Source organism: Rhinolophus ferrumequinum, chromosome 20, assembly GCF_004115265.2.
Source record: "Rhinolophus ferrumequinum isolate MPI-CBG mRhiFer1 chromosome 20, mRhiFer1_v1.p, whole genome shotgun sequence".
Taxonomy (NCBI): domain Eukaryota; kingdom Metazoa; phylum Chordata; class Mammalia; order Chiroptera; family Rhinolophidae; genus Rhinolophus; species Rhinolophus ferrumequinum.
Genome location: NC_046303.1, coordinates 37,053,557 through 37,076,006, shown reverse-complemented (window position 1 = coordinate 37,076,006; position 22,450 = coordinate 37,053,557). Strand labels below are relative to the sequence as shown.

Here is a 22,450-nt window from a genome sequence, read left to right as displayed (position 1 = left end):
ATACAGTCGCTCTTATATTGTGGGTCAACACAATCTTGCTGTTTGTAAAGATCATTGTAACTTGAGGTTTAAATTTCTGGCACAATTTTATTAGTATTCACTTCTGAAGCTAATAAGATACCCCCGTTTTCTATGCTACTCTCCTTGTAACAATAAAGTGACTTTCAATAAAAGATGTATGTTATTTTGATGCATAACTCCCTTTAATCGTATTTTTCTCCCAGCTAGTTTCTTTCAAGAGCTTAGTAGGGATAACATTAGGGGGTCTGTTTCTTCTCTGTTGCATGCTGTTCTAGAATGGACTGTCAGCATCAGTACAATCCTTCAGTAAAGCCTGAATGCTTAATTGGTTGGGTAATTTCCTCCACCTGCTCTGCCTCATCTTTTCCACTTTCTCCCTGACCCTAACAAGGATCGATTTCCTGTGTCCTGACCTAGAGCCCAGGCAGTGGTGCTTCTGTAAATTCCCCTCTGTTAGATTCTAAAGCAATGGGCCTTGGATGGGCTCAGCTTAGGTTCATGAGTTCATTGACTGAAAGTTGTTCCACCTGGCTGCCGCCTCATCTCCCAGCAGCCATTTCACCCACCAGTCTTTTTACCCTGGCACTTGTACTTCCCTTGTCTTTAGCTCATAGTCTGCTCCAGAAAAAAGTAGTTATATGTGAGAAACATAGAAGTCGTTGACTAAGGGTTTGCATATTTATTAAGACAGTAAAAAAAAAATCTTATGATTACATATAGCTCCATTTCTTGTATTTATATTATTTTAGGCATATATAATAGTTAAGATGAACACTGATATAGTAACACTCAGCTGAAAGCAAGGTCTAGTTCAAGGAGAACAGCAGTTTTACTCACATGCCATCACGTGGACTGGACAGCACCCCCTGGAACATGCTGACATGAGCCTCCACTCCACAGGAGAGCTGGGATTAGGCAAGTAAAACTGCTGTGCTGCAAATCTAAGCCAGGGCCCCCAGGCAAGCATCAGGCCTCCCGTAGCCACACGGAGGTGCTTTTCAAGCCAACGGAGGTGCTTGAAAAGGGTTCTAAGTACTTAACTCATGATCTCTTGAAGCCAAAAGCCTGAAGCACGGTATCTCCAAAATTAAATCTTGAGGTGATTTGAGGAACTTCATTCTCGAAATGAAGTATGCAAGTCTGAGCTCAACCAAACCATGCTCCAACTAGATGCTTTCAGAAAAACAGACCACACAACAGGTTCAAAGAAAGCGGTAAGTCTGCCCTGCAAGCATATAATGAATGCAACACAGAACCCAACATAAAATTCAAATAAGGCAATATGAGATTCACTTGTAATGAAGACTTTGGCTGTAATCGAAGAAAGGGGATGAATACGTTAAATCTGTCAAGAGGAAGGAAACTTTCTAACTGCAGGGACATACTAAAGATGACGCTCCATGCTTTCAGAAAAAGTGAAAGTAGAAAGTGGAAAAGATAAGATGACATGCTACAAGGTTTCAATAATTAAAATTGGATTATTTCCAGAGACATGGTTTTGTAATACTTGAGCATTTAATGAAAAATTCAGAACCATGGTTGATGCAGCATGGGACTCATCAAAGCAGGAGGATGGTCCAAACGTGCCCATAAGCTTGGGTCAGCAAAGGCCTTCTTCCTTACCACGTTCTACTTATTCAGGAAATCATCCTTTCCTTAAACTGTGACTTCCTAAGAGGATCCTGGTGAGTTTGAAGCAAACACCAGGAGCTGTGACTCGGGGAGAGTTCCCTGCCTCCTGGTTCTGAGGCCTTGATGGCCCTTTTCTGGACAGCTCAGGCTCAAGCCAAGCTTTGTGGACTCACAGACAACACATCTGGAATATAACCTCGACACCACGTGATACAAAGGAGCCTGCTTCACATTCTAATATATAGCCCAGGTGTGACTACTTGACATAAATATGTAAGTTAGGGTTGAATAAATATTTATGAAATGAATATATTTTAGCAATATTTGAAAAAATAGTGAAATGAGGCTGAAGATGCGTAGAAATGTTTTATTTGTATTGGTTGACATCTAATTGATTATCAGAATAGTAACTCTCACATTGTACCCTAAAATTAGGTATTCTGCTGGCAGGGGAAAAAAATAGACCAATTTCATTATTTTATCTGATAAGCTCTCTTGCACAAAAGAGCAAAACCAAGCCAGCTTTAAATTTAAGAAACAGAAACATTATTGGTGCTTATTACACCAACATATTTTTTCATATTCAAATCTACCCCCCCCAAGATAACAATACCTCCTTTTCGAAGATGGGGAAACTGAGGCTCTGAGTTTATCTAAAATGATCAAACCATATATTTAGTAAGAGGCACAGCCAGCATTAGAATCCAGATCTTACTTAAAAGTACATGGTTTAAAAAAAGGTGGGGGGGGCTTCCAGTATAAATGTTAATACTTGCTTATCTGAGAACATGCGGAAAATAGGAACAAAATGAACTCAAATTCATACCCTAACTCCCAGTGGCAGTCACATGAGCAGCTGGTAAACTCTTTCCAGTCCTTTTGCTGTGTATGTTATTTTTTTTAATGTAAGTGTAAATACATGGCATATCAAAATGGGAAGTGTCAGTATTTAAAAAATTAACATCTTTATAGAAAACTTGGAAAATCCTGAAACCTACAAAGGAAATTAAAATCACCCAGAATCCTATTAGTCAAAAATAACCATAGTTAATATTTTCATATATTCCCTTTGTCTTTACATAGTTAAGTTAATAATGTACAAGGTTTTTAAGTATAGTTAACATTGATGATGACAAAGAGAATCACGGTGACAGAATGGTATTTGCCACTCAAATTATTCAATATGTTTTCAAGAGGCAAAAATCATCACTTATGGTCCCTGTCCATTCAGACAGCCATCAAAGCACCTGTAAGCCTTAAAGGTCGCACTAAGTCTCTACTAAGGAACCCTGACATGGATTACCATGGGTTGTTTTTTTTTTTTTTTTTTTTTGCATCCAAGTAGGTCTACAGCTTTACGTACTAAGAACACTCCATACCATGAAAAAGCCCTTCTAGGAGAGGGATGACAAGAGCTGTAGTCTGATGACAAGGTTTTAATACCTTACAGTGATAAATACAGAACGTACCTTAAACATTCTGCACACTTAAATTTGCATAAGAGGTTTAGCAAGAAAATAAGGCACATGACAATGGCTCAAGGAAGTTCTAAATGATGGAACAGACTTGATCTTCTATTTATAAAATTCCAACGAATTTATTACCTAAACTAAAAGAAAACTTCAGATGTACATAAAGTAGTAAACCTTTACAACAGTTCTTAAGGAAAAGTAGGGATGTAAGTTTACACATTACTGAAGGCAAGGAATAAAAGCAAAAGAGAACTCCAGCTGGAAGGTCAATGATGTCCGTACAGCTTCCTCTTGATTTAAACACTCATGACACACTGAATGAACTGAAAGAGAGGAAGGTCAGCGTTACACTGCAGATCTCTTAACACTTAACACGCCCTAGCTTAGTTTAGGCAGCTGACATTTTGGTATTCTAATTCAAATCATGAATTTAAAAATCCTTTACAAAATAAGCGTACATGGCATATGGAAAAGTTCATATTTTAGAGGGAAGCAATCTAATATAAAATCCAGTGGGTTTCTCACATCAAAGCTTTTTATAGGGTAAGAAGCTTAATGGATAAAGAACTCTTTAAATTTCAAATAATATCGAAGACTCTAGAAATGGGCATGGTCAAAGGTACCTACTGAAATACCAGTAACAGTTGAGTTTATACGGCTATATCACGTGGGGACATCTGAACTGCACAGGATTACCCCATTACTCTAACAGAGCTCCTTTAAACAGTTTATTCCCTTAGAATCCATTTAATTAGTTCAAGTGTAGCATGCACAGAAACAGACTATTGGGCTCTTCTGCCACTCAGAAATCCCAATTTAGTAGCCTCAGTACGGGCTGTGCAATGTCTGCTTGCTTCACCACTAAGCACACATCACTGGACTGCTTTTTCAATCAATTTTCTTTTTCACTTTTCCAACACCAGTGAGGAACTGTGTGTGCTAATCCTTGCAGCATTCCTGCAAAGCCAAGCTAATTATCCCTATTTCAGGGAAAAGGAGGCTTAAGGATCAAGATGTTTAGCTCTCTCTTAAGTGGCCCCATTTGAGTCCAAGGCCTGTGCACTTTCCACTTCGCAGGCCACCTCTATGGAAACAGTAGCTGACTGTCACCTGAGAAGCTGCACACTGAAGAGAACACATCTTTAAGGAGAAATAACCATATTTATTACACAAGTCTTTGTACTCATAACTATGGCAGCTGCTAAACTGAATACATGTGTATCTTGGTATTTTGTAATGGGAGAAACATTTTAGAATATTCAGTTATCACAGTGATTTACATTCTAAAAGTAATTTATCAATGGCTGAACAAAAAATGGAAACAACTAAACATCTCCCTACCTTTGTTAAGTACATCCAACTACTGCCATCAAAGATGGCACTTGGTTACCTTCACGGCGGTTACATGGCCTAGTAAATACATTGTTGTGAATTATAACTTCAGTTTGGGCCTGATGTACTCAATGAAGAGCATGGGTGTGCCAAGCACAGTTTTGACCTGTTAAAATTACTGCTCAATGTCTGAGATGAATTGTTGAAATGAAGGCAGAAGCAGACACAACAACATCTGCATGGTGTTTTTCAAAGACATTTCTGACTGAAATCTCAAAACAGCCTAGGGGAGAAGGCATTATTAGTACTTCCTCTTTCCTCAGTCTCAGAGCAATGAAGAAACCTGCCTGAGGGACCCCGCTGAAGCGTGGGACAAGCTGGGCTTTCACCCAGGTCTTTCAATGCAAAGCAAACAGTGGTCCATGGATAAGAGGAATAATAAATGAAACCAATAAATTTTGACCATTTTGAGCCTTGATTGCCCTCTGGCATCCTGAAGGTGCTTTTAACAGCTAAGTGAAAGGGATGTCCATTTGGTGTACATTTTATTTATTCAGTTCTGAATTTACCGAGACTTACATCATCATATGGGAAATTCACAACACCTTGCTGAGCAGTATCCCGTCTTCGAAAGTTGTCTGTAAAACACCAGTGAAATTTATATGTTTTTTTTTAAACATCTTATCTGAACTCACAATAATTAACTGTTTTGGCATTGGGTTCAAACTGCAGTAACATTTACACTGTATAAGCAGACAACATAATAGACCAAAGCAAAGAAGCCAGCTATATGAATATGAATAGATTTAATATGCAGCAAAGTAATACAATGTGGGGAAGTTGGCCAGTTGTCTTTTTCAGTGTGGACCTGGAAGAAAACACCTTATCCCAAAAATCAGCAGAAGCTGTGTGACTTCCGTGGCCATTACTTACTGGTGATGAAAGCAAGAATATCAAACTTCTTAAGAACATAGATATTGTTTAATTAAGGAATGGATGGATGGAGTCCCTAATACGACAAATAGGCTGTAATAAAAAATTCCACCTATTTCAGTTCTGTCCTATTGAAAGGGATTTACTTACATTAAAAAATAAAAAAGCCCTCAAATTTTGTTAGGATACAAAAAAATTATAAAACTAGATATTAAAAAGAGTAAAAAGAAAAGGGAGGAATGGAGTAAGAAAAGATATACAAAAGAAAGAGAAAGAATGGAGGGAATAGAAAAGTGGGGATTATCAATATCTCCTCATTTAAGAAATACACCTGAAACAGATGACATCATTTTAAACCTCCAAAAGGAGGAATTAGGAAAGAGCGACAAATGAGTAATTTCATTCTTTTCAAATGTTTCCCATACTAGGGAGAAATCACAGAATATTGCTCATATTCTGATCAAAAAATTAGTTTCTTATGTTCTGGAACATTTTAGTTAAATTTAGTTAGGATTATTCTAATGGCAAATGACTTACTAATCTGAAAATATTTCTGAACAAAAAGAATTATTCTGCTAGATATGCTTAATAGCAATGTTAAAAAGTCAGTGAAGTTTGGGGAACAAAAGGAGAGTGGGACAATAAAAGTTCAGAAGCACGATAAGTAAAATGTTATAAAAACTGTGGTTTCTTGGCCTATGGAGATGGCACCATCTCAAAGAACACACCTGTTAGAGCTCGCAGTTTGACGCAACAGGCTATGTAGTCATCGAAGGTGATCTTTCCATTGGTGCTGTATCGTTTTGCAATTGAATTCACGGCCTGGGGACTCAACCGAAATCCTGAGGGAAGAAAAATCATCCAGCAAAAAAAAAAAGTTAAAGGATTACAAAGAGACCATTAAAAGTAAGCAAGCACAATTTTTTAAGACTGAGAGTACTCATTTTCATTATGAGTACACACTACTGTAAGAGACTGTTAGCATGAGAACTGCTATCTTTAGGTCAGGGTTAACAGCCCCTAGCCTGAAACAACATAATTATAAAATTCCAGGATATGGGCAGTTGCAGCATGGAGACTAGAAGTTCTGTAGCTTATCTTATACTCCTTATAGCTATGCAAGTTCTGTAGCTTATCTTATACTCCTGGTCTCCTTGTCCTGTAGTAAATCTTATACTCTTTGAAACTATGTAAGTCCTGTAAGTTTATCTAGTACTCTCTGAAGCTATGGAAAGCCTTGAAAATGCTATATAACCCCTTGGCTTTAAGTGTTTGGGGTCCTTGTTAAAACCCGCTGCGTCGGGCAGAGACTCGGACCCCAGCTGGCTGGAAATAAACCTCGCTGTGTGACTTGCATTATTGTGCGGGTTCTCTGTCTGTCTGAGGGGGGACAATTCCGGACCTTAACACTACTTTTAGAAAATAGAAACTGGCTTCATGTAGCACTTACCGTGTTTCCTCGAAAATAAGACCCAGCCGGACCATCAGCTCTAATGCGTCTTTTGGAGCAAAAATTATTATAAGACCCGGTCTTATTTTAATATAAGACCTTGTCTAATATAATATATTTGTAATATAATATAATATAATACCCGGTATTATATAATATATAATACCGGGTATTACATTAATTTTTGCTCCAAACGACGCATTAGAGCTGATCTGCTAGGTCTTATTTTCGAGGAAACACTGTAGTTTTAGAAATTAAAAAAAAATAAAATTACTTCTACCAGTGAAGTTGGAGTTGGCCATACCCACCCATTGTTGTCAGGGCCTTCTGCAGTTCTTGAGGATCCACTGTTCCACTTCTATCGCTGTCAAAACTGATGAAGTGTTGTCTCCAGCCATTCAGTACAGACCACAGTTCTTTAAATTCACTGAAACCCATTGTGCCTGACAGATCTCTCTGAACTGTAATTAAGGACTGGAATATATTTTCTTTTTGGGGGGAGCAACATTTTCTAGTGATTAAATCGAAGATCAAGGATAAGGAAATTTAATGTTCTTTTTGCTAAGAAGGTTAAAAATGTCCGGCGCTCTTTTTGGTAGGACATAATAAAAAGACGCTCTAATGATATACTAAAAAGGGCCTATGGAGAAAAAGCACTGAGTATATACTTTCTTTGTGGGGAAAAAGACAATCTACGTGATGTGATTACAAGGAAGTAACGTGGCCATGCTGAGCCACATGTGAAATGCAGCCTTGTTACTGGAACTGGGCTGCACTTTGTGGGTGTCAGCGATGCTGCTTACCTTGTGTCCTGGGGTGCGTTTTGGCCCTACCACTCCCTAGATAAGCCCTCCCAGAACCGGGGTTTTCACTTTTGAAAATGAGCTGAGATGGAAGGCACAGTAGGGTCAGAACTAGCTTTCTGAAGTGTAGGCAACACTTTCCTACACTTCAGCGTCCCACAATGAGTCTAAGGATCATGCTGTGAAAAATCCCACTGTGCCTAGACAGATCTCTCTGAGCTGTAATTAAGGACTGGAAAATCCCACTGCCTGAAGTTCAGGTGTGAGGCACACAGGGTAATCACCATTAAAGCAAGAAAGCTTCCTGGACCGCTTGGATTTCTATACTCGTCTTCTCGGATGCTTCCTTGAATTCTCAAATAACCAACATTCTGGTTAAAATTTCCTTTTTTACGCCAAACTCCATCTTCAAAGTCAATGATTTCAGAAAACTTCTTTGTGGTCACGTGTCACTCTGTACTTAGTGGGTATTAATTCTTAGATGAATTCCTTTGAGAAAAAAGTTTTTGTTAAGAAAAAATACTCTAGATAGTAATCAAGGTAAAGGATACATCCAGCATTGAAACCATAAGCCGACAAGTCTCCAGGTTAAAAGCTATCAAATCAAGAAAAGTTCATATTAATACAATTTCAAAAATTCACATTACATTAATTAGATACATTCAAATTAATTAGGAATGTGATTATTTATACACTTTTTGTACGTTACTCAATTTATGTGGAACTAAATTATGTGGAGCTTTGAAGTACATTTTTCTTCCAGATATGATTCTTTCTAAAACACAACTTTGCTTTTAACAACATTATACAAATTTTTAAAAAAAGTATTGCATGATACTGTTAATACTTTTAGGTGTGATTATGGTTTTGAAGTTGGGAAAAAAGAAGGCATCCTTATCTTTTAAAAAAGTATACACTGAAGTTGTTCGTAGGTGAAATGAATGTTAATAAGGTATCTGCAATTTTCTCCAAAAGAAAACAGGCAGGGTTATAGATGAAACAAGAATAGCAATACACTGACAACTGTTGAAGCTGAGTGAGGAGGACATAGAAATTCAATGTATAATTATCTCTATTCTTGGATAGGCTTAAAGTTTTCCATAATATACTCTTTAAAAAATATTGTATACTTTTTCGTCTTTGAAACTGTAACATAGTGAGTTCAATTCATCATAATGAATCACAATGTATTATATCCACCATGGTAAGTGGGAAGGTCCCGGTGCTTGTAGCTACTCATAATTGACTACATATAGCTGGTTTGCTAGTTCTTTGTGTAGTCATTTTTTTTTCTTTTTCTTCTAATGTCAGGCACTGCATAGTAAACTCCTACCTCAAATAGCTATGACCTCTTTTCATATATAATAAGCTTTTATATGAAACCAGATAAATACACTGACGAGAATTGTGTTAAATGAGAGTGCTCTGGAGTAAGACCCAATGACCGATTTAGCGATAGCCATTGTTCAGAAGCCCTTCTAGTTTACTTCCAGTGTGAGGGTGTTCAGAGGGCATTTCTATACATTTTCAGACATCCAAATAGAATACGCTTGTTGGCTAACGGCCTATTGATAATCTACCTGAGTATTAGCAAATTAATGAGGATTCCTTGCATCTTACATTGTGTTAATGGGAATCAATGACTTTGAGGAAATACTATCTAGGTACAAAGAAACTGTAAGATTAGAAGGCAGAAGTGACAAGATCACAGGCAAAGCTAGCATAAATTCTGCAAGTTTGTGAGCATGTACACAGAACTAACATTTTTTTACAGCTCTTCCTAGCTTTGTTTTTATCTCTAACCAAACTGAATTTAAAACACAACTGACCTAACTCTTACTACTGTAATGTCTCCAAACAGCACAAACTGCAGGTTTTCCACTTTTAACAGATCCTGTGTTTGGCATAGCCTGGAACCTGAAATAAAAGATTTAGGACTCTTTCTATTTTGGTCCTTCAATCTCCACCTGATCCACAGATGAAATTCTCTGAGGTGAGAGGAGGCAACACTTTCCTACACTTCTAGATAGCTTTCGGCTCCATTCATTTCCACTGTCACTTCCTCGGTTCAGTGAGCACTTCTCTCAGCTGTACGACTCCAGTGGCCACCTGACACTTATCCCTGACTCTCCATGTTCCCCACACTCATGTCCCCCAATTTGGTCTTTATCGCACAGCCAGGATAGTACAGTCTTCTATATAAAACCCAGCAGAGGTGTTCCACTGCTCCCAGGATGAAGTACAAATGCCGCAATCGGCACAGAAGGTCATACACATATCTTCCCAGTGCAGCCCGTTTCCTACTCTTCATTCAACCCCAACACACTGTCTTCATGGTGAATTTCTCACTGAACCATGCCTTTTCATCTCTGGGTCTTTTGAACAGGCGGTTTTATGTGCTTAGAACACAACTTCCCTATCCCACTCACTTCTGTCTGATTTCGCTCGACTTTCATTTCTTCTCAGTTTAGATACCAGTCCTGCAAAGAAAACTTTCCTGACCTCTGTCTGGGTTATGTGCCCCTCACAGAGATGCTGCCACAGCCTCTGTACTTCACTTATCTCAGCGCTTTTCAGCGTCCCACAAGCATTATTTGGTGGCACACCCTAGCACGTGGCAAATGGTGGGTGTCCGTTAAAAATGTGTTGGCTGGACAAGTGAATGCATGGATGAGACAGAATTCTCTCATCCCTCTGAAGAAAGCTCAAAGACTCTAAAGTGGATATGGTTTTTAAATAAAATCTTTTACTGATACTTACAAGTAAAGTATAATCCCTTTATACTTTATACTATACTCAAATACCAATCTTAAGTCAAAATACCAATAAGAATATAAGGCTATGATTTTTCCACTTTAGAAGATCTTCCATACTCATGAACTGACAAATGCCTATTACTACATACTCATTACGTGCCAGGCTCCGTATATCAAGAAAAATGGAGATAAGTACGAAACTGGACTCTGCCCTAGGCAAGAATCTAAGGAAAAGACAAGTCATGTGCACATAAAACTCTAGTCAAGAGAGAGAGTGGCAAACCTTAACAGGCATCAAAAGTATCAGGAGGTGGTGAGGAGAGGTTCGGTCCTTCCTAGTAAGGAAAGACTTCATAGAAGAAGTAGCACTTAAGCCAAGCCGTGAGTGATAGAAAGATGGGAGACATTTGGTGTCAGCCAAGTAGAGCTAGGGGCCAGCATAAGCAAAGAGAAGCAAAGTCCAGGGCAGGCAAAGGAAGTGGGAGGAAGTACCTTTTAATGAGGCTGCATTACAGAGGATCTTAAATTCCCACCAAGCTGTTTAGCTTTTGTTTTGTAGGCACCAAGGAGCTACTCAGAGTTTTAGAGGGAGAGAGTTGACAGGTTAGAGCTGTGTGTCAGGAAGAAAAGAACTCTGGTTGATTTTTTTATGAGGATTTAAAAGGTAGGGAATGAGATGGGCAGTGAACACACAGAAAATTCACCATTCCAGACAGTTCTAATGAACTAGAATGCTGATGTCTAGTAAGTTTGGGTGAGGAAGCTTGCTCAATTCTACTTGTATTTTTTCCCCCACAAATAGTTTTTATTAATGCTAATTCTATTTTAAATAATTTCAAAATAATCTTTGCTGTAATTGTACTCTTTCTCCTGTTCATTTTACTAGAATGCCTCAAACATCTTTTCTTCTAGTAGAAATCCACAATATAACAGACCTAGCAGGAAAGCCCCACCTCCAGTTGTATTTCTCAACTGTGCCACAGAGGAACAACTACACTCAAGGAAAAAAGAGAGCTGAGTTACCTGTCTACAGACTAGAGCAACTGCCTCATTAAGTCCGCCTCTCGGTGTGACGACTTCCTTTTAAACTGGTGAAGAAGGTGCCTGCAGGTACTGGGCTGGAGAATCTCCCCCCACCCACTACCTGTGCTATTTTGATTTGAAAGCTGGGTTTAAAAGACCCATTAGAGAATGATTTCTGTATTGCAAAACTCACTCGGATACCTCTCATGCAGGACGGCTTTGTGGTTCATTACAGCCTCCACCACCAGATGACAGTAAGCAAATGAATTCCATCCCATGGTCCTGATGACTCAGGAACTGTCTTCTCTATAGCTCAATGACCTAATGAGGCTTTCTCAGAGGCAATTTTTAAAAGGAGTGCTTTTCAAGGATATACGACCCACTCTGTTAGTCAGATTTTCAAATCTACCACACCTTTACTGAAAGAGAATAGAATAATGGTGTACGCTGTGATACAGCTCAGTTTTATAAACCCTGCTCGAAGACCTTTGTGCACTAGCCCCAACTGCTTCAGGTTAACAATTAACAATGTACTGCCTACAATAATAATAATAAAAAAATCCCCTAATCTAGAAAGTGCTTCTTTTGTTTAGGATCAGATTACAAAACAGAAATGCAAAAGGTTCCTTTTTTATATTAATTCCCCCAATGAGGAAATATTAATAGGGTACTGAAGTCATATAAAACAAAGAATGATAAAAACAGAAATGCAAACAGTTTAAAAAGAGAGCCAGCTAGTAAATAGACCAAGTCAAATGGTCAAAAACTGCCACTATACATCCTCGGCTGTGGATTGTAGTCGGAGCATTTTAGTTCAGAGTGTCCTAGGAAGTTGGGGCTTCTGTCCCGCCTCCATCAACAACTGGCAAAGAAGTCAGCAGCTAAAGCACTTCAGTCAAGACAGTCCTCTCGACCCTAGGTATCTGTCATGGTCAAGATTATGGGGGTGATGAAACGCCGGCCAGGATGCAGCATCTTTGCAGTGGTTTCCTGTCTGTGGCTCGTGGCAGAGAGCTCACAAGGCAGGAAGGTGGTGCAAGTGCTGAATTACAAGGCAGCACATCCATTCTGTGAGGACCGGTGGAAGGGGTGGGAGGAGTAGGGAAGAGTTTAGGAATTAGGAAGGGCGTACCCTGCTTAGTGCAAACACACTGTCTTTAGGGGAAGGAGGAAAGAGCTGCTGAATGTCGTGACAAGCATTCCTGTTGCCAGCAGCTCAGAGACTGGAAGTGGTCCTCTCTGAGGACCAGAGGACCAGGGGCGGCGGACAGGACCAAGGGGTGCAGGGCAGGCCGCTCAGGCACCAAGTGCGCAGGGCCAGACACTATAAGCCCTAAGTGCCACCAGGCTTGGCACAAAGCAAGCTCTTAGCAGTACATGTTAGGCAGTATGAATGAAAAAGGGGCTATGTAATAAACCTAAGAAGATACTGGAGAGCACATGGCCTGACAAGCTCAGTGACCAGAAGTAACCCACCACACAGGATTCTTAACTGGGTAGGCCAAGGCGGATAGTCCCGTCTTCCAGCTTCCTTAGTAAAGGTCAGTCTTTACCTTACCTTGTTGTTACGCATCTAGGATAACATACCTTTGAAATGTCAGAGTAATTTTCTTTCCTAGACCCCTTGAAGGCACAACCCCAGGCACGAGCACAAAGTCAGAGCAGAGCAGGCTACAGAAACTCTCATTGTTATCTCGTTACCGAATACCGTCTCTGTGTTGTAAATGTTAGTTATGAACTATCCTGTACCCACAAATGTAAAAGAAGTCCTCTCCATTTTACTTTTTATCCAATCCCAGAGATTTCCCCGCTTTGCTTTTACCTGCCCCCTTAATCTACCACCAATGGTTTCATGTAACCCTCCTTACAACTCCTCCTTTGAATCTAACGTATAAAATAAGCTGCGAAACTGCCAATCTCCGGGGCATGTTCTCAATCTGTTGCGATTTTGCTACTGCACATGTCCTCAAAATTTTGGCTCACACAAACTCTTATGAAACTTTTCTACAGGCTGAACATTCTTTCATCGACACGCCTATCATTAATGACACCTGACCTGGCATATTTTACTTCAGCACCTTAACTGGTCCTCTGTGGCGGTCACATAAACTGTCTCTGTCTCGAATGGTTCCAGACACATGGAACTCAAATCCAAAAATACCCAATTAACTGGCAAGTAGTGTGGACTGATTTCTTAAGACCTGTTTTCAAATTCACATTTTGAAATAATACACCATGCTTAGCTTTTGAAATTCTACGTGTTACTGGATCAGAAAAGTTCAGTTTCCTTGAAGTCTGTAATCACAAGTAACAGCTAACATATGAAATGCAAGAGTACCAGAGAAACTCTGGGAGGGTCAACTTACGTTTGTATCCTCCAGCAATGCCCGACTCGGTCAGGCATTTCTGCAATTCATCAGCATCGATTTGCCCATCCTTTTGGGGGGGAAAAAAAAAGAGGAATCACAATAGTAATTTGTAACTTCTAGTTTTTTGTTTACTTTCAGTCTTCAATGCAGGAATAAAAACAAGAAAATGAGTATTATCATGCATGAGACTTCTTAAGGAATGCCTTCCAAAAAATAGGCATTCTTTTCCTCATCCTACTTCCAAAAACAATTTCATGTTGAAAGATAGACAAATTGTTACATCCTCTCCCACAAATGGGCAATTGAGGCCATAAAAAAACACATTTAGTATCTAACTGGAGTTCAATTTCAGACTCTGTTTTAAATAATTATTACACAAGAATTAACAAAGTCGGAAAGCTGCTTACATCTATACTTTAGTATTAGCAATATCTGTCATCATTTCCTCTAAATTCCTGAATTAGGTTGGGCATAAACATTCTCAATATAAGGTTCTTCTTTTAATAAAACACTGAGGTGAATTCAGTTTCTTCTATTGATACATGCTTTTTTTAATGATACATATTTTTTAAGGAATGAATAAAACCAGTTTCTGTCTTGAACTATTCTTCCCTCACTCTGAGCTAGGAACATGCCAAAGTTAAGCATTTTAAAATAATGTAGTTGCTTAAAAATCTTAAAAACCTCCTTCTAGCTTTTGGGGGAGAGAGGGGAAAGCGGGGTACACAGCTGACATGAGTAAATAAAAAGCTTGGTTCAAACAGAGAGAGAGAGACAGAGCAAGAGACCTTTGGGATCACCTTTGCTTATGATGTGAATGGGTGAATTTTTTTTCAGGCCCCAATTATTTAAGTTCCCAGTGGCTATTCTAGGTCAGAATTAGATATATGTTACTTTTAGGAGTTTTAAAATAAAACACCTAAGTCCATGGGTATTATAAATGCTAAATGAGCAGAAGGATCAACAGTTTGAAAGATGACGGCTACTCTGATACAGGCCAGGGCTGCTGAAAGCTAAGTAGGTGGGGTCACTTACATGGATGGAGGCACGGGCCATCTAAGAAAGTGAGTATTGAGCTTTGCTGTGTCTTGTGGTTTCAAAGATACAGATCATTAACAGATCAAGCAGATACTTACCGGGAAGCTCTTTCAGTTTTAGACTCAATTTTCCACTCAATTTCTCAAACTGCATTTCTTAGAGTGCTATTCTAAAAGGTGGTCTTAGGTTTTTATCCCATAATATTCTATGGCATTTTCACATGAAGATTGTGTTACTTCTAGCTTTTGATCAAAACAAAGCTAAACTGAATTCATCTGAGCAAACATTCCCTCTGGACATGTCTGGGTTATACCAACAGCATATTAACCATACACAGTGACCGCGGGAGCTAGGGATATGTCCTATCAATCCCCACCTGCACCTGTCAAATAACTCAGAATGTAGAGAAGTAAAAGGTCTTGGGGAGCAAATCTTCGTCCTCTCTTTGGGTCAACAGGCCACAACACCTAATAAGGACATAGAAGATCTGACCTAGTAACAGAATCTGCATCAAACAGAAACTAAACAGATCACAAGATTAACTTCCTGATAGTAAAAAAGAGTAGTAACTTTCTTATTTTGAAGCTGGTGGGTTTTTACCGTAAATACCTATTTCCTAAGGGGGTAATTGATAAACAATCAAATTTAACCCAAAGAAAGTGTCCATTAATATCTGGTTATAGAATTACTAGTACATGCCTTTCAGTTGTGCAAACAGGGGTTTATGTTCACCAGATACAGAATTTCTTCTCTGGAAACCACCCTGGATCCTGACAATCGAGTCACAGTTCTAAAGACATCTTTCTATCTTACAGATCTTAAAACATATTCATAACCCCCTATTCTGTTCAATCGGACACTAATTCAATCACAAGTTTAGTTCTGAATGGAACTAATAAAAACACCAGTAACACTTTGCCCTAATTTGTTCTGAAAACTCAGAAATAAGTGACTATAAGTTTCCTTCTTTCTCTTTTTTCTTTTGCAGAAGCAAAGGGATTCTTTTTCCAGAGGAAAGGTAGTTTTTCTGTGCCACTGTAACAGGCTAATACAAATGTAGACTCTTTCCATTCTCTAGTATTAAACAGAAAAGCTAACCTGTCCAGCTACTGAAGCGAAGTAACCATACAGCGGATCCTGAGTTTGTCCGGGAAACGAAGGCCCTCCGGGAGCCCCTCCATACTGTAAAACAGGAAACACAAATTTGGCATCATATTGCTGAACCAAGTTTTATTTTTTCACTACCGAGTGCCTTTGTGCAAAGCCAGGCAATGGCCTGCCATTCACTTCATTTACCCCCCCACCACCGGGCACACTAACTGCACTCACTCTACCTCTTTCTTCCATTCTCACTCCAGTCTAATTTTAAAAAACTGGCGGCTTGGACCAAAATGAATTGTCCTGACAATGACATCTGCATAAGTGAAGCAGCTTTAAAAACCCCTATTAACCTGCAGGTTACTAAGGTAAATGCAACCCAAGCAACAATTTATGAGCAGAGCTTAATTTTTTTTTAATAGAGTTTATGGTATTTTCAAAGCATTTTGAGACAGGTGTTGCCAGGGAGGGTAAGGTGTGTCTCGGCTGCGCTATTTCGCCACGGGGGAATATTCTTGGAAACAGTTTCCAAGACAACGCGCATCCCAGAAGCCAGGCTAGGCAGCTTTCTTCTCGGAGTGCTTTTACTCTGGCGGTCCTTCCTTGATTTTTTTTCCCCCCCTCACCTTGTTTTAGAGAGAGAGGTAGAGCTCTGGACCATTCTAGGTTAAAATGGCTGTTAGGGGAAACACAGAGGGAGGGAGAGGAAGCCCACACCCAATTTGCACAATTTCACGCCGCCTGTCCGAGAGTCACGGGGTGGGATTCTGGGGTCGCAATCCACCCGTGCCTTGGCCTTGCGTAGCCACCCGTGGGGAGGCAGAAGGAACAGAGAGATGGAGGGAGCCAGGGAAAGAGGCCGAATGGCCTGGGCTTGGGGCGAGGCAGCGGGCAGGGAGAAGCCGGGGGCGGGAGGTGTCCGGGGAGCCGCCCCAGCAGAGTCGCTAAGTGTGGTCTCTCGGCGTCCCCAGGACCCAAGGGTCGCGCCCGGGCTGCAGTCCCGCGCGGGCAGCACTTACCTGGCTTTGGTAGAAGCCGCCGCCGCCGGAGCCAGGGTGCCCGGGGTACGCCATGGTGCAGACTGCGCCGCCACCACCCTGCGCGCCCTGCCTTACTGCCCGCCCGCCGCGGCCGCCCCGGAGCGCACCACGCGGGCGGCGGGGGGGGGGGGGACGCGCGCCGGAGCCGCTGCCCGCACGGGGGTCCTCTTTTGCCTCGGTCCCCTGCCTGCGCCCAGCCCTTTATTGTACCTTATATGCCGAGGCCGTGCATCGCCGAAGGCCCGGTAAGTGACTTAAGACCTGCGAATTAATTCACACCAGGGACTTGCCTCCCTGCGAAACGAATGGCACATTCCAACATCAACTCGGAGCCTGGGGAATTCTATTTTTCTTCCTACTTGGCTATTTTCTGACGTTTTTCATCTTCAGCAGTTTTATTGGCCGGGGCCGACCTGCTCTAAGCTGAGTGCAATATCGAGGGCGAGGGGCTGAATACATTAGGGCCCCTATTAGATGCTTGAGGGGCATGGAGGTGTTGAAAAATCAAATATGAAAGCGCCCTTGGAACACAGGAATAAACTTCAGAAACTGTGCAAGGGAGCGTTTGGCTTGGGGTTACATATTTCACTGAACAACAACGGCATGTTTCCTTGCTAGGGGACATTGTCATCTCCTGGTTAAACTGGGCGTAGCTGGATGTGGCTTGGGTAGGACAGAGGGCTTTTACTGCGCAGGGCAGTCCCGCCCAGAGCGTCTTTAGAAAGGGAGTTGTTTCAATTAGTATCTGCGTGACTCAGGCAAAATAAACTCTCTTTCCAAAATTACTCAGCTGCTTTTTAGAGCAATCGAGTATTAGTAAATATTCAGGAAGATGAAAGATTAGAACTAAGGTGATTCAGAAAATGGTTTTCTTTACTTCACACGTTCTTCCTTTTCACCCAGTTGAACAGTCTGAAGCTATTCAGACGAGAGTTCTGTTTGGTTTTGATTGATGTAATTTCAATCACACAGAATGTTTTTGTGAATTTTAACGTTTTTAGAAATTCATTAATGAGCAAGATTCACAGTATTTGCTGTGGAGGTTGCCCAGAAAAACAGTCATTAGTTTTTGGACCACCTGCTGAGCATGGTACTGGCCTTTTTCACCATGATATGGTGGACGAGGTTCCTCCATTCCAATGTCCTGCGCAGTGTTCTCACTAGGGTCATTGTTTTCCTCTCATGTATAACTTCCCTCCAAGTCTTCTTTTTTGGATACCCAAATTCCCAAAATGCTCCCAAAATATATGACTCCCATGTCATGTTTCTCCTGACATGTGAGAAAAAAATTCTAACAGTCCCTGTTGTCTCATATCAAATAAACTATATATTACCTGTTCCGTGTTTGATTCAGAAAGTAGATTACCAATTTCAAATTGTCATAGCAGTCACGGAGGTAGACTAGACATTTTATTATTCCTTTGGCCTCTGTGAGGTTTTTTTTCTTTTCTCCCCTTCCTTCCTTCCTTCCTTCCTTCCTTTCTTCCTTCCTTCCTTCCTTCCTTCCTTCTTTCCTTTTTCCCTCTCTTCCTCCCTCCCTTCCTTTTCTCTCTCTCTTCTCTCTCTCGCTTTCCTTTCCTCCCTCCTTTCCTCCTTCCCTTTCTTCTCTCTCTCTTTCTTTTTCTTTCTTTGTTTCTGTGGTAATGTTATCATAGACTCAAGGGGTGCACTTGCCTGTGCCTACCCAAGCCAAAAGAAAAAACAAAACAAAACGGAGTTTTCAGCAAAGAAAGTGAAGGTTATTTAAGGAGTTGGTGTCAAGCCTGGAGACACAGTGAGCTGGTGCTTTTGGAAACCTGGCTTCCCAATGGTCTCCAATGTCTAGAATATTTAAGGGAGAAATCATTAATCATGGTTGTGATGCAAATTGGGATCATGGGCTCCACTGATTGGTTGGGGCTAACGTAGGGAGCAATTGATTATGGTTTCAGATCCTGGTGTTGATCATGGCATTGTTGGGCTCGGTTTCCAGGGAATGTAGTCAGTGAGGTCGTTCTGCTTTCATGAGTCTGAAGCTGAAATGTAACTGACGCCAAGATGTTATCATTGTTTGAGTAAAACCTTATTCTAGTTTGAGGTTTGGTTATTGTGTCTTGGTCATGATTCACAGACCTGAAACTTGATTCTTAAATAAATTTACAGTTTATCGGAACCTAATGTCTTAAGGGCTTAATGATTAAATGGAGTGGACAAACAGTATACGTACAGGTAGGAGGATCTGAGGAAAGAATGAAAAGAGTTCTAGTTCTATCTGGCTAAACCAAACTAGCTTGGATTAAAGCAGAATGCATGCTAAAGACATGAAGTTCATGTACAGTTACAGTAAGAACACTTAACACGAGACCTACCCTCTTAACAAATCTTTAAGTGTACAGACGAGTATTGTGAACTGTAGGCACAGTGTTGTACAGCAGATCTTTAGAACCTTTTTATCTTGCATGACTGAATCTATACCCGTTGAACAACTCCCCATTTCCTTCTAACGCCAGTGCCTTTCTACTTTCTGTTTCTGTAAGTTTGACTACTTTAGATACCTCATATAAGTGGAATTGTTTAGTATTTGTCGTTTTATGATTAGCTTATTTCACTTAGCATAATGTCCTTGTAGTTTATCCACATTGCAGCATATGATAGGATTTTCTTTTTTAAGACTGGATAACATTCCACTGTATGGTTAAGCCACATTTTTTAATCCATTCATCCATAGATGAACATTTGAGTTGCTTCCACATCTTGGCTATTATGAACAATGCTGCAGTGAACAAGGATGTGCAATATCTCTTTAAGACCTTATTTTTAATTCTTTTGAATATAGATCCAGAAATGGGATTGCTGGAACATATGGTAGTTTTATTTTCAATTTTTGAGGAATCTCCATATCGTTTCCCACAGTGGCTGCACCATTTCACATTCCCACCAACAATGAGGCAGGATAGGTAGCCTAGGAAATGAATAGCCCCCTCCAGGGTACAACTTGAGGTGCCTCATGGTACTCAGGTAACAAATGACTGTATCTGGCACCTGCAGCTGGAGAAAAACATGAACAAGTTTTATACAGCAAGACTAATTCCTATGATGGGGGAACTTGACCTTTAGTTAATTATGATGTCTTATGTCATTTGCATTGTGGTTACTACGACTCCCATCATGCATCTGACACCATAGTAGTTCTGAAAGAACCAAATAAGGAAGAAAAAGCGGGAAATGGAGGGTCCTGCCCAGAAGGAGGAGATGAATGAACCACAGCAATGGGATGTCATCAGCTCCCACCCCAGGAGGGATAAAAAACCCCTGATCCTGCCTTCCTCTGTGCAATTCGTTCTCTGAGTTCACCCGAACTTTCCTCTCAAGTGTGTACTTTCGTTTTCAACACATCGCTTTCACTTTTCTACATCTGTCTCGCTCTTGAATTCTTTCTTTCTCAAGAGACAAGAACCCAGTCACCTCTGCTCTGGGTTGAGTCCTGTCTTGGACATCCCGATGAGCCTCCAGTGACAGTGTGCAAAAGTTCCAATTTGTCCACATACTTGCAAACACTTATTGTCTATTGTTTTATTTATTCATTTATTTTTGGTAACCATTCTGACAGATGTTAGGTGATATCTCAGTGTGACTTTGATTTGCATTTCCTTGATAATTTGTGATTTGAGCCTTTTTCCATGTGTCTGTTGTCATTTGCATATCTTCTTTGAAGAAATGTCTGTTTAAATCCTTAGCCCATTTTTAAATCAGGTTATTCTTTTGCTATTGAGTTGCCAGTGTTCCTTATATATTTTGGAGACTAGCTCCTTATCAGATATATGGTTTGCAAATGTTTTCTCCCATTCCATGGGTTGCCTTTTCATTCTGTTGTTTCCTTTGCTGTGCAGAAGCTTTTTAGTTTGATGTAGTCACACTCATTTATTTTTATTTTTGTTGCCTGTGTTGTAGGTGTTATAGCCATGAAACCATTGCCAAGATCAGTGTCATGAAGCTTTTCCCCTATCTTTTCTTCTAGGAGTTTTATAGTTTTAGGTCTTACATTTCAGTCTTGAATTTATCTTGAGTTGATTTTTGCGTGTGGTGTAAGATAAGGATGCAATTTTATTCTTTAGCATGTGGACATCCAGTTTTCTCAGTACCATTTGTTGAAGAGACCATCCTTTCTCCATTGTGTGTTTTTGGCACTCTTGTCAAAGATCAGTTGATTGTATATGTGTGGATTTATTTGTGGGCTCTCTATTCTGTTCCTTGGCCTCTGTTTGGAGTCTGTTTTTTTTAGAAAGAGGTAACCAACTACAAGCAACAGATGGTGAGGGCTGCACTCAAAGATGAGTGTAATCTCTTTGAAGACTCAAGTTTGAAAGAAATATATAGCATATAAAATATTTGTAAGTATGCAGAATTAGCTTTGTGAATGAGCAACTATGCTAATTGTCATTTCAATTGACTTTAGACATCTTCCTACTGCCCCAGTGCTAAAGAATTAATTTAATGGAGTGCTGCAAATAAAATTCGTAGTTATTGCTGACAAATTGGTAAGCTGCTGCTGCTTTAGTTTATGAAAAAAATTCTGGCAACTAATAATAACAACAGACACATAGGTAGTACTAATGTGTACTAGATGCTCTTCTAAGCACTTTACGTGTTTGCTTAATCCTCATATGAGATAGATTCTACAATATTATCATCCTTATTACACAGTTGAAGAAAACAGGAACCAAGAGAACTTGCCCAAGTGGAAGCAACACAGAGTTGAGCTATGCTGCCAGGCTGTCTGGCTCTGGAATCTGAGCTCCACACCAGGAGCGGAAAACTTTGTAAAACGTCAGATAGTAAATATGTTAGGCTTTGGGGGCCATAGTCTCTGTAGCAGCTATTCAATTCGGCCACTGTATTATAGCAAGCATTCCTACACAATACTCAAATGAGTGGGTGTGGCTGTATCCCGATACAACTTTATTTATAGACACTGAAATTTGAATGTCATATAATTTTCATGTCATGAAACATTATTCTTAATTTTTTTAACAATTAAAATATACAGATATTATTTTTAGCTTCCTGGTGGACAGACAACAGGAAATGGGCCAAATTTGTCCCAAGTAGTAGTTTGCCAACCACTGCTATAAACCCCTCCAGGATTGTGATTTTAAGATAAAGCTTATGGGTAGTGGTGGCTGAGTCACCCTGAGGAAGTTTGACCTCCCAGGATAGGATCCTTTGTATAGAATGGCTTCTTCAGAGTCTTCCCTGTAGTCCAGTAAAATGACCAAAAGCAACAGTGAAACCTGACTTGTAGGTCTTACCCTACGTCGTAACAGCCAGGGGGCGAGCACAGGGACAAAGCTGGACACAAAGCTAGATTTTAAAAGTTTATCCATGTTACATGGATTCCTTTATTCATATACTGAGTATTGTCCAGCCTAAAAATTCAGGAATAATAAGAGCTTTATAAAAATAGACATGAATACGGGCAATTTACTTTTCTGGTTTTGATATTC

General features: G+C 40.2%; 1 protein-coding gene across 1 annotated transcript; it reads right to left on the bottom strand.

Annotated features, from left to right (window-relative positions):
• Window positions 1–2,965: 2,965 nt before the first annotated feature.
• On the bottom strand, window positions 2,966–17,083 carry SRI (sorcin). The gene is made up of 8 exons (XM_033088381.1): window positions 16,947–17,083; window positions 15,928–16,011; window positions 13,789–13,858; window positions 8,195–8,238; window positions 7,149–7,296; window positions 6,119–6,232; window positions 5,037–5,095; window positions 2,966–3,448 (listed from the first exon to the last, which is right to left on the bottom strand). Exons 1-8 carry the CDS (start codon window positions 16,998–17,000, stop codon window positions 3,422–3,424), a joined length of 600 nt encoding a protein of 199 aa, XP_032944272.1. The 5' UTR covers window positions 17,001–17,083; the 3' UTR covers window positions 2,966–3,421.
• Between the last annotated feature and the right edge of the window lie 5,367 nt (window positions 17,084–22,450).

Bases quoted from the DNA above. Each gene is read 5' to 3' on its own strand.
- SRI (XM_033088381.1), bottom strand. From the start codon at position 17,000: ATGGCGTACCCCGGGCACCCTGGCTCCGGCGGCGGCGGCTTCTACCAA. The intron at 8,239-13,788 runs GTAAGTTGACCC...TTGATTTGATAG, and splicing joins CATTGCTGGAGGATACAAAC to CTTTTAACCTGGAGACTTGT. The intron at 3,449-5,036 runs GTAAGTCTCGGT...CCTCTCTTTCAG, and splicing joins TGAATTTCCCATATGATGAT to TTCATTCAGTGTGTCATGAG.